Source organism: Vigna radiata, chromosome 8 (genome assembly GCF_000741045.1).
Source record: "Vigna radiata var. radiata cultivar VC1973A chromosome 8, Vradiata_ver6, whole genome shotgun sequence".
Lineage (NCBI taxonomy): Eukaryota > Viridiplantae > Streptophyta > Magnoliopsida > Fabales > Fabaceae > Vigna > Vigna radiata.
The window spans coordinates 43,537,167-43,549,845 of record NC_028358.1 but is presented as its reverse complement, the minus strand read 5'-3'; the positions used below and the strand labels follow the sequence as shown (position 1 = coordinate 43,549,845).

General features: G+C 33.6%; 2 protein-coding genes across 3 annotated transcripts; one reads left to right on the top strand and one right to left on the bottom strand.

Annotated features, from left to right (window-relative positions):
* Nucleotides 1-713: 713 nt before the first annotated feature.
* On the bottom strand, nt 714-2,329 carry LOC106771236 (50S ribosomal protein L15, chloroplastic). Its single transcript, XM_014657178.2, has 3 exons — nt 2,196-2,329; nt 1,794-2,121; nt 714-910 (listed from the first exon to the last, which is right to left on the bottom strand). Exons 1-3 carry the CDS (start codon nt 2,253-2,255, stop codon nt 729-731), a joined length of 570 nt encoding a protein of 189 aa, XP_014512664.1. The 5' UTR covers nt 2,256-2,329; the 3' UTR covers nt 714-728.
* Nucleotides 2,330-9,288: 6,959 nt separating this feature from the next.
* On the top strand, nt 9,289-12,070 carry LOC106770716 (zinc finger protein JAGGED). Of its 2 annotated transcripts, XM_022785765.1 has the most exons (5): nt 9,290-9,635; nt 9,785-9,879; nt 10,400-10,531; nt 10,839-10,926; nt 11,130-12,070. In XM_022785765.1, coding segments are annotated over exons 1-5 (801 nt in total). In that variant the 5' UTR covers nt 9,290-9,633; the 3' UTR covers nt 11,614-12,070. The 2 variants fall into 2 exon arrangements, with proteins under 2 accessions (XP_014511996.1, XP_022641486.1); XM_014656510.2 differs by having other exon boundaries at nt 9,289-9,879.
* The last annotated feature ends 609 nt before the right edge of the window (nt 12,071-12,679 follow it).

Below are 12,679 nucleotides of genomic sequence, written 5' to 3'. Positions count from 1 at the left end.
AAGAAAAATTATCATTTAAAGATACTACTACACTGATGGGCATGTCTTTACATCTCTTTGCTTATCCCACAAAAGATTACTTTCATCGGAATAATGAGTCTAGCATTTGGCCTCTGGAATAAAGACACGCAAAAGACTATCACCTTTTATTGTACGAAAAACAAAGGAATACCATAAAGATATGGAAAAAGGACATAAATAAATGACTTTGAATATTTGCCACCTGAGCTGTAGGCGGCAAAGTAGTTATTGCTTGAAATATCATCATAAAGTATGTTTTTAAAGGGAAGGGAGTACTGACAATCTAAAAAACAAAACCACTGACCATAACCTAATTTATCCATGATGGATAAAAGAAATGGTCTAATAGAAGATTCACATACCGAATAGATACAAGTGTACGTAAATTTTGGTGTTCGGAACAAAAAATTTACATCTTCAAACCACTGACACATCCACCTAAATATCATGTTATATCATACATGGCGAAGGTGCAGATAAACTAAAATAACAAACTAGGAAGAAAGAACATCAAAAAATAACCGAAAGTAATTTCATTCACAGCAGAGCAGGGGACTCTAAAGAATTGACCTTCCTGATAGTTGGTGTTACTGCTAGGAAACTGGCATCCTCATTTACTTTTAAAATTTAATCATTCATAATACCTCGAGACATCCAGAAAATTATCATGAAGAAGTATGATTTAAAATAACAGCTAAGGAAGAAATTTATGTCATTAAATCAAGAAGAATATGTACCTTCAAAGGAAGTCTTCTTTCTCTTCCTGATGGGTTAATCACACCTTTAGCCTTCAGTGACTCGAGAGACACCTCTTCCCCTTCCTTAAATTTAGCATCTTCTATGTCTCTCAGATTTACATGGACATATTTGGGCAATCCCGCGTGCATACCTTAATATAGGACAAAGGAAAAGATAAAAAAGGGCATAAAAGAATAGTTCCGAAGGAGATAAATGCACAAGGATTTACTAAACAAGTTAAGAGAGGAAATAGAAAAAGAAGAAATATACAAGAGTGCAAAACCACACAACCTCTACGATTTATTGGTTAACTTTACTGGAAACTATATAATCATGTATGATATACATTAAATAAGTGAGACGCACACAATACTGTGACTTATAATAAATTTCAGTTAATAGTGTGTTCAAAAGACCATGTTGCTAATATTTTTCAACATACAACAACATCTGAGATGAAAGGGGGCATAGTTAGTAAAGAAGTTTGACAATAACAACATCTGAGGAAAGGAAACTAAGATGCTACAGATTGATCGCATCCAAAATGCAACGATTCCCTTCCTACAATAATCATCATTTCCGGGCTCTTGTTTCCTCCGAGTGCTTCTTCAAATATTTGAGAAATTCATCTTGTGAAGTCCCACAATATATATACCCCGTCTCTAGGATTGATAACTGCTTGACGACTTACCAAATACGATGTAGCAACAATTTTTAACAAATTGCCCACTAATATATAACAGTTTACACTACAACTTTTGACTTCTTAAATTGTAAAAGTCACTTAATGAAAAAATATAAAATAAAACCAAGGGCAATAAGACACTGGTCATGAAGGTATCGTAATGGAATTTAAGTAAAATTACATATAACAATACCAGGACAAGTAAAAGTAAACTAAGGTATAATTCAGTCACAAATTTCTCATCTGCATCAAGGGATTGCAACACTCATCTAAAAATGCAGTTTTAAAAGTAATGTTTTTCATGTTGCTACTGATAATGATAGAATCGCCAATTAATTGGGGGCATTACCTCCTGCAATTCCTCTGAGTTTGGGGATTCGTCGATAAAGGGGCATCTGGCCACCTTCGAAACCCTTCCTAACTCCAGGCCCAGATCGAGATTTCTGACCCCTCATCCCAAAACCACAACTTGCTCCTTGCCCTGCAGATATTCCTCTACCCTTTCTCTTTGCCCTCTTCCTCGAACCCGGTTGGGGCCCCAAATTGTCCAGCCGAAGCCGAACGCCGACCAGAGGCGTTGCCACCGGGGCAGAGGTAGACTTGTAACCTGCGAAAACGATGGGTCTTGTTCGCTGAATCTTCACACATGGTTTTGCAACTAAGGTTTTCACTGTTCCCTGCAATGCTCAAATGGTTGAGAAGAAATAGAGACGAAGAAGATTTTTACTTTTTTTGGAGGGAGATGAAAAACCTTGAAAGGAGTAGACAGCCGAGGTGACCATGAGAGTGGAATGAGAAAAGCAGTGGCCATTTCTGTGATGATAGACTCCAGAGATGACACGATAACTGCACAAACAAACTTCAAATAACGGATAGGATAAGTTTTTTCAATTATTCTTTTTATTAGAAAAAAAAATCAACTTATTCATTTGCCTAACATTATGGTACTGAAATTATTCAACAAATTTGATAAATAATCAGCTTAATTAGGTCAATTTTACATAAACAATTTACATCCATGTTTTTCAAAAATTATATATTTTAACATAATTTAAAATATAAAATTTCATGACGGTGCGAGAAGAAAATTATAGGGGTTTAAGAAGAAACTGTCCTTAATTTATAGGTGAATTTTACAATGGAACAATTTGGACCCATATTTTTCATCTTGATCTGTTTATAAGGTAAGTCATTGATCCAACTCTTGAATTTTAAGGCCTGAAGTTCTTGGGCTTTTCTAATTTTGTAAGCGTGGGCTCCTTATTATTACAGCAAAATGGGCATGCAAAACTTATTTTCATACATTACATCAACAACTTCAATAATTTAAATGTGTTCCACGTTTCTTTTTTTGTTACAGAAGTCAGACCTTCTTAAAGAAACACATGTTAACCTCTTCCTAAACAAAACCAAAATGAACCTTGAAGACTAAATAAAGATTTGTCGCTGATTTTTCAGTTCATGGGATATTAAAAGATGTAGAATTTGGAAAGCCATTTGTTCTAGGTTACAGAGAAAAAGTGTTTATTTAATTAGAAAATAAAATACCTCCAATACCTTCAAATTGGTTAGCATATTTGTTCGGAAATGATACTCGACAGACTTCAAACGAGGGTCAAATCGTAAAATAAAAAAAAAAAATCCTTTAATTTTGTAAGATATATAAAGTATCATGTTTTTGTAGAAGTGTTGTAGGTGATTGGATACCATATAGAATATATTTATTTCTATTGAAAAAAATAAAAAAGTGAAGTTGACATTATTATCAAGGGTTGTACAAGGGTGGTCTATTTGATATATTTTGTAGGTAGGTTATAAAAGAAAATATCTGTAGCGACATAGTGAGGCACATGACATTTGTTTCTGGTAGGACGACATAATAATCTCGGAAAAGACAGAGATAAAACCAGGGAGATAGATGTAGTGTCTGTAATAAACTAGCATACTTAAGTGAGTGCTCTTATTAGGCATGGAAGACGAAAATAAGAGTGTATGAAAATGGGGGCATATAGGATGGGAAGGAGGGTAACACTAACAGTGTTGGTTAGTGTGCCCTTGGGGCCTGTGCCTGATTATGCTATGTGTAGCTTACTTAGAGCATACCACTTAAGGCTACTTTTCGAAATTGGTCATAGTACTAATTTGAGTGTAAAGATTTGAAGTGGTGCATTGTATAGGCAGCGAAATCAATGCAGAGGGTGTAAAATAGGAAGGAAAGAAAAGATGCCCTCACAGCAACCGGTCTTTATAAAATAGATATGGTTTAGTCTTGTTACTATGTTTAGTCCAGTTTAGTTATTTGTCTGCAAAATTGAGGCCACTTTAGTTATTTGTAGTTGGTATGGAACTTTATAGAGAGAAAAAAAACAAGAGCAACGAGGCTACAGATTAGCTGGTGTTTCATGTTTGAAGATACGGTTCCAAAAAGAAATATTATTTAATATTATAAGGTTTGTTCCCGGTTGGGAATGAAGGTAAGCTAGAATGAAGAAGAAGTGAGGGCATCTGGTAGCATTCTGGTGAAAGTAATAGGAGAAAGAAGCGGGAGTGAATCCAAAAGCATAAAGACATAATGCATGAGGTCTACTTTTTCTAAGAAGAAAAAAGGGTGTATATGCAAATGGAAACTGCAAGCTGAAAAATCAAAGTAACTAAACAGCTATTCAATCACAGAAAGTTTGAAGCAGCTGAGCCCATGATCTCTCTCTCTCTCTCTCTCAATCCCTCATTGTGGCAAGCACAGTACGTAGTCCAGACCTATCTGAGAAGAGTGAACAATAACTAGAGACATCCATTTTTGGGGTCTGCATATATAAGACCAATCACCCTACCATCAATAATTTGGCACTGATTCAATCAGCTCAACCTCTGTATACTTCATGGAAATTCAATGCTAATAGGGATGCAGACAATTCTCTGATTCGTCTTCTCACCACCACCACCACTCATCTAAAATCCTCCTTGCTTCCATCTACTAACTAATTCATCTCTCTTTCTTTACCTCCTCCTCAAAACTTCCAACTCTTTTTCTTTTCTTTCCTTTTATGTCTCTCTAACCACTCACAGGGTTCAACTAAATTTGCATTATGTATTTAGGTCTTTTAACATTTTTACCATCACAATCAAACAAAAAATCAGTGGCTTCAACTACAAGTACCAAACTCTCAAAACAAAACTAAATTTACTGTCAATGAGCTAACAAGAAAAAAAGAAGGGGATTTTAACTAGTTTATCATAAGAGAGTAAGGTCGTGCCCTTCAGCATTTATAACCCAAAGATTGAAGGAATAAATTACTCCATTCTGTCACACCTAAATATTAGAATGATAAAAAGAATCTTTTAATAAAGATCGGATAATTAAAACCATATCCTCTTGTTAACTATTTATTTGTTTAAATAATGATTAAGTACCAAGTATCGATATAAAAATATTATACTCGTTAAGTATTGATATAAGAATGAAAATGATTTTTTTTTTTAAATGTTTGAGATAATAAAACTTTTTCTATTCTGTTCCATTGTGATCCTAGTTGGAAATGAATATAAAGTTTGTAAAAGTTTGGTAATGATTTCATTAAATATTTTTATTTATTTTAATCTAGATTAGTTAATTTAATTTAATTTATTATTTTAATATTTCAATATAAAACATATACTGATAAAATATTAAATCTATTTTATTAATTATTTAATATTTTTACTTTACTTATTCATTTTAATATAATAATATATTATAGTTATTAATGTTTAATTATTATTTATATTTATATTTTAATTATTCATTATCTTAGAATAACAAATGTTTATTATATTTTTTTAAGTCCAACAGAATAATCTACTTTTCTGATAGATTATAATTGGAAAATTTAGTAATATTATTATAGTAAGAGTTTTTTTTTTCTTTTACAATTGAAATTTAGTGAGAATTTTTTTTATAATAGAGAGCAGAAAGCATAGGTGAGAAATGTATTATTTTATAATTTGTTTTCTTACTTGGATTTAATTCGATTTTCTCTTGTTAATTTTTATCCTTGGAAACAAAGAACTAGTAGTATGTTTAATTTTAATTACGCTATCATTAATATGACATTGATTTGATTATATTATTAGAAGCTTTACATATAATTTTTTTTATCCTTTTCAATTATTTTTATTCAGATTTTATTTTACTTTTAGTTTGATTTTATGAAAAACTATTTTTTTTACATTTTTTACATGTATAAGTGGTGTCAATCATAGTTATTTTATAACCGAGTTCCAAAATCATACGGGGAGTAATGTCTACAAATTTATCTATAAAACATTTTTTTTACTACCAATCAAATTATTTATGAATTTTCATTGTTTTTTCTTTTTTTCTTCATCACTTTCTATATTGCTTGGCTTAATCTAAATAACTTGTTTCTTTATGAAGATGACTGATAAATTGATCACGGTTTTCTCAAAAAAAAAAACACACACACACAAATATATATATATATATATATATATATATATATATATATTAGAATCCCAATCTTTAGCTGGTTTGGCTAGGTTATAGGCAACAGAGCCATTTCCATACTGAAACAAAAAAGTCTTACTCGTTATTAATGTGTGAAGTCCTTTTCTTTTTCCATAACCTAGTCATCCATTTACATTTTACTTTGTTAATACAAAATCCATAAGGAAAGGAACTATATTATGAATGACACAGTGAATAAAAAAGTTGATATAATTTAAATCAAATGTTGAGCAGCAAACCTTTGTTAATTTAGTAAAAATTCTTCTATCATAATTATAACGTTCAAACAAGTTTTAGCGCATTCTAAAAACTTTTGCAACAATGTTCGCAGCTTTAATTATAAGACTGATTCAACTCGCAAATAATTAACTTTTATTTATGTTATACGTATATATAGTTTAATAAGCAAATGTTATACTATTAACTACAAATACATTGTTTTTATTTAGGTTTTAAGATTACTAAACAAATTAAAAAGAATATAAGAAGGAATGCCTCAACCTCTTTCGTAAACTACGGATCTAAAAGTGAGTTAGATCAACAGTGTAAACCCCATCTGAGCAAATCAAAGATAATACGGTAGTGTTAATTGTTTTAGGGCAATATCAAATGCATAAATAAGATTTGGAGAAGGTAATACGAAGAAAAATGTAAAAATTTTGAAGAAGAAACATGACTTAAATTTAACAGGTGCAATAAATTAAATGATAATAGTTATTTTTGGATATATAGCCAATGCTTCCTGATTTTAATTAAAGTTGCTGTCAGTATCTGTGTAAACATTAATTAATCTATCTTTTTAGCCAGGTAAGGCTATTCAAAAAGATACTTCTCAGAATAAAGATGATTGTATCTAAATTTGCACATCAAATATTTATATCCGTCGGTACAAAGACAATCCATAAACTTTTATGTTTGGGCACGTTTGTTTATATTTTTGACGAAATAAATGTTAATTATTAATTTATTTTTTTTGAACAATGAAAACCAGAAAGGAAAAGAGATCCAAAGTGCTTATAAATTATTTGTTTTATTTTTTCATGCGAAGATGTTGATATGAATAGGTCTAGTAATGATAATTATTATATATTGGTATGCACTAGAGAGGTGAAGCTTGACCTAAAAGAGAAGAAATTTTGAATTGTTTGGAAATAGTTGATAGTACAATTATCGGGTTTGTAAACTTTAAAGGTTAATTTGGTTTGGTGAAAGAATGATTTGATTTAATTTGGTTTGAAAATTTTGGTGGTAGCGTACTGTTGGTTGGTCTCATGTATGTTTAGAATTGAAAGGTGTTGAGATTGCATCATTTAAGCGCTACCCCACGCTTGAAATGAATTTGTCAGAAAACTTTTTTACCTCTAATAGATATCACCATAATCTGATTTTGTAGTACCACGATTGGCAACAGGTATTCTTCTCTCCACGTTTTCATCAATAGAATCCAAGAAGACTGTGAAGTTTTGAAGTGTGAAGTAGTTTTAACGTGGTCTGAACATGTATATGCAGTTTGCTAATTTGTTTCATTTCTCTCCTTAAAAATATAAGTATAGTTAAAGCTTTTGGCTTTTGTTTCCAGTTTACATTATTAAGCAGTACACATAAATGCAATGCACTTTCTGTCGTAATAGGAAAGGTAACAACTTTTCAATTTAAATTTTGACTGCTTGAAGGTGATGAAGACAATTTCCTCTACTGGTTTGTAAGTTTGCCTTGCTAGAGTTCTGAACATGGAAGTAATGTTTGTTGGATTTACTGCTTAAATTGGTGAAGGACCACTTTAAAGGTAATCATACATAGACACACACTTGCAAGAAAAAAATTCAGATAGTTGGGGCGCGGTCATATTGCATGAATCTTTGGGTCCAGGTTTTTAAAAATATGAAATGTGTCTCGCAACATTTTCTTCTTAGTACCAACCAGCTAGTCAAGGCCAGCTGCAGTAGTGTGGTCCATGAATCACCTGATTTTAATGCCTAGCTAGCCCTCTTATTAGGCAGTGTCTTCTTTCTCCTTTATAACCATTTCAGGTGTGGTGGGGGAACCTCTCACTTTGTGGACAACAGGCCATCTCTAACTATTCTTTCTTCTTGCCATTTCACATACATGCTGCTCCAAATCAAGAGGCACACCTTAATTACATCCAACAATGTTAATTACGTCAATCACCACCTAAACATCTGCTTAATTCAACCTCTTGTTAACGATATAGCTACTTTTTTTTTTATTTATGTTTACATATGTGTTTGGTGCGATGTTTAGATTCTCACAACTGTTTCAACTTTTAAAAAAATATATATGTGTATGAGTAAACTCCACAGTAGTTATCAATAGCCCCACCACCACCTTTTAAAAAGTTAATTAATTAAATGCTTCTGGGTATTAATTTGCAAAACATGTAAGCTAGCTCACTAGTTAACTGTCTTATTAAGGAATCAGTTAGAGACTATAAGAGGTTGGATTGAAAGAAATGAACCTAAAGAGAACAGAGAATATAATGATGAAAATGATGAAAACATAAAGAAATTTGAAATCCATTTGTTCACTTTCTTCATGCACATCTATTGAAAAGGACTATGTATATGTAATCTATGAGATATAGCAACTTTCAAAGAATAAAACAATAAGTGGGGGTCGAGTCTATCCCAACTTAGATTGCAAAAAACCCTAATGATAGATACTGATAGCAACCCTTCGTGGATGCAAGTCTAAGTCCCCTGGATAGAATTTTACACCCAGAAGGAGGCATTGAGCTATTGTGGACCATACACGACCTGTTCTCAAACATCCCCCTCTTTAAGCACAATAACCACGCTAAAATGTCTACGTACGCTATGCCTTGTCTTGCTTTCTTTCTGGTATAAATGTCATCTTTCATTCTTAGGGCAACCTTTAATGCTCAAAGATTTGTACTATACATTTGATTGCCATCCTTTGTTGGTAAACATTTTCTTTTCGAATATTACTTAATCATTTTTTTCAATGCATTTGACTGAAATTATTTGAATATTTTTGAACCCTTTGTTGCCAGTTCTACCTAGGGCAAAAATAAAAGCAAAAAAAAAACAACAACTAGAGGCAGAAGCATCATATAATTATACAATAACCACTACAAAACTCATTTTCTTTCTATCTATCTTTCTTCATCATATAATTCATTTCTATATTCATTTTTTCTCTTACATAGATATACAAATTGTTATATATATATATATATATATTAATATCATTTCCCGGTGAATTAGGAATAATTAATACAAAAGCAACATGTTTCTGAATCACATATATAGCCCTTCCTAATTCCGTCTGTCATTTCCCAAGTTTCAACCGAACCAGACGAAGCTAGCTAGCATTTTGCAAAAACCTGATTAAGCCCCCCACTACCACACTCGCGCTCTCCTTTTAAAGTCACGAGACCCACTGTCCCATTGTTCATTCAATTTTTTGTGTGGGGAGAGATAAAGAGAGAGAGAGAGAGTGGCAGAGGAACTGATAGAGAACTTTCAAAGCTCTTTATCTTCTACCATCACTCAACTAGCCTCTATATTGCAGTCTCAAACTGAAAGTCTAACATATTTTGTAAAAAGCTTTAGTTTTATCCCCCCATCTGAAAGAAAGAGTGTTTGCCTCACATCGTTTTTTTTTCTCCTTTCTCTCTTTCTGTCTCTCTCTCTCTGTCGGTACCATGTAGGTCTTCTCCCGCTACTATACCTTCCCACCCTTTTCTGATTCAGTATCTTCTCCTCTTTCTCCTTCTTCTCTAAACCTTTAACTCTCTCTCTCTCTCTCTCTCTCTCTCTCTCTCTCTCTCTTATGGCTTTGTTGTTTCTTTACAGGAGACCAGAAGGAAACCCGTTAGATCTTAACAATTTGCCTGATGAGTACTCTAGAGATGGCAAACAAGTCCTCGAAGACCATACCTCTTCACCGGGTAACTTGATCATCATACCTATACTATCATATACACGCTAAAACATCAAAGAAACATATTTTTTTCTCTATATTTTCCGAATTCTGTTTCACTATCCCTCACCGTGGGAAGAAGGATTTCGCTTTTCACAGGAAACACATTTTAACACTGCTGTGATTTCTTACCCACCCCTTGGGTATAATCTTTGACTATGAAACAGTGCTCATCAAACTTTCTTTTTTTATTTGATTCTTAGTTTTTTGTCGTTGTACGCTTCCTTATTCTTTTTCCTCCTATTCTTCTTTAAACTTCGAAGGTAAACATCATGCAATCTGGAAAAGTAAAAAGAGAAGAAAATGAAATAAAGGGCAGTAGTAGTAGCAGTAGTTCGTCAGCAAAACTAAAAATACTTGTTTTTTCTGTGGGCGGTTAATTAATTAATTAATTAAATTTATGTGATGGATTTGGGTAATCGAGAATGGGCTTAAAGGGAAAGAAGGGTGTCATGGAAGTTGCTTTAATTGGATGGTTATGGTTGCAGGTTGCAGGAAAAAGAAAAGCGGCGGGAAGGATGGAAAAGACGAGTGTGGGAAGGTCTACGAGTGTAGATTTTGTTCCCTTAAGTTCTGCAAGTCTCAGGCTCTTGGGGGACACATGAACCGCCACCGCCAAGGCTAGTACCACCTATACTATTACCATTATTAACACTTTTCTTTTCTTTTTATTTTCTTCCTCTTTACTTTATCCTCTTTCATTCCACTCTTTAAACCAAACCATTCACTCAACCAAGTCTCTACTGCCCGTTAATGATTTGCTCATCAAAGGTTGTCATTTCAATCACAAAAAGTTGAGTTGTTTTGTTGGATCGCTGAAATTCTAGAGGGCTCTTTCTGTTTTTTCTTCCTTTTAATTCTTTGCTCTTATTTATTTATTTATTTATTTATCATTATTATTACTTGTTTTGTGATTTTATTGGGCAGAGAGGGAAACGGAGACACTGAACCAGGCTCGACAACTGGTCTTTCGCAGTGATCATACCCTTGCTGCACAAGGTGCACCTCACTTAGGGTATGTATACATGCACCATTGTTTTTTTTTTTTCCTTCTTACATTTTATCATTTGCTGTTTTTGTCAAATATTTGTATTTTTTTTTTCTAGTTCTTTGTTGTCTTTCAATTTTGAAGAAGAAGCAAGGTAGCATGCAGACATAATATTAGGGTACACAACAGTGTTTTGATATTGATAAAATTTACTTTGCGGTAATATTTAGATGCTGCCAACCGATTGGAACGGGTGGTTATCACCCATCAGGAGATCCATCGGCACCTCTGAGATTTCCGAGGTACTTCTCAGGTTCATCCTCAACTCACATGCCGCCAGCAGCACCGGCACCAGTAGCACCACAGCCATACCTGTATGCCTCACCTACAAGGCCAGTGTCTTTTGGGTCATCACACTTCCCTCATCAGCATGCGGTGAATGATTACTATGTGGGTCATGTGATGAGTGGGAGTCACGGACACTATGTGGGAGGAGGAGGAGGAGGAGAGAGCACAAGCAGTTACACATGCATTGGTGCACCGGTGGGACAAGGTGGTGGGTTTGGCAGTGGTGGTGGTGGTGGTAAGGACGGGTCACTGCCACTGCATAATAATCAGGAGGAAGGGTTGAGTTGGGGAAGGGGGTATCCGGCAGGAGCACAGCATCGTTTGGATCCTCCGTCAGCGATCAATCGGTTTCAAGATGGTTTCTAATGAGATTCTTTCTGTGAAGGGTAGTGTTTTTGGTTTGTGTTATGTGGTATCATAAAGACACGCAATCCAGAGAGAGAGACATTACAAGCTGACACATGGGGTCACTAAGGTAGCTAAGCTAGGAATGAGAGAGAGAAAGAGAGGTGGTTTTGGTTTATCTACAGTAACCAGGGACAGCTTTTGAGCTCATGGACACCCTCAGCTACTTTGGCTTGGAGTTGTAGGGGTTAATGGCTGGGATTTTTTCTCTACATCGTCTTTTGTATTGGTACCTAGCTAGCTGGGACAACCAGTTAGATATGAACTGAAACTTTCCAAACCCCTTTTTCCATTTCTCACTCTTTCACTTCCTTTTGCATGCCAAATTACAAACACTTCCCTTCTAATGTTTTTCCCTCACTATATTACTAATATCTATCTATTTATTAGTACTTTTACTTATATATATTTTGTTTTCTGTGTTTAATTTTGTGACAGTTTATTTACCATTTCAAAATTAATTCTCAAAAGTCCCGTCACTCTCTCACTCTTTCTATCCAAACCAAAATTGGGATCTTCTAGTTTCTTGAAATGTTTATAGTCTCAGTGTCACACCATGCTTGCACAATTAGGGTAATAAGGCAGAGAGGTTTTGGATTCCTCTTGCCAATAACCATCTTGCTGAATGCTCCTTGAATAGGATATTCAAACGATCAAACCTGTCAAATATACAATTTCTTATTAAAGAAAAACTTTCATCTTCCTCCCAATTTTAACCATATAGTATATTGTAAATAATTTTCTACAAGCTTTTAAAATACATATTATTTATTGCAGCAGACAGTGAATGCAACTATATTTAATTTGTTTGGTACATACCGAACAAAACTACTACCCAAGGAATAAAAACACTCTTGTTTGTCAGCTCCAAGAGCTTCTACCAAATGCAGCAGCTTATAGAAATATATATATATATATATATATATATATATATATATATATATATATATATATATATACCCCTTTATTATCTCATCATCGTTATTGAAACAGTGAAACACGTGCAAATAAATAAAAACACATCTCT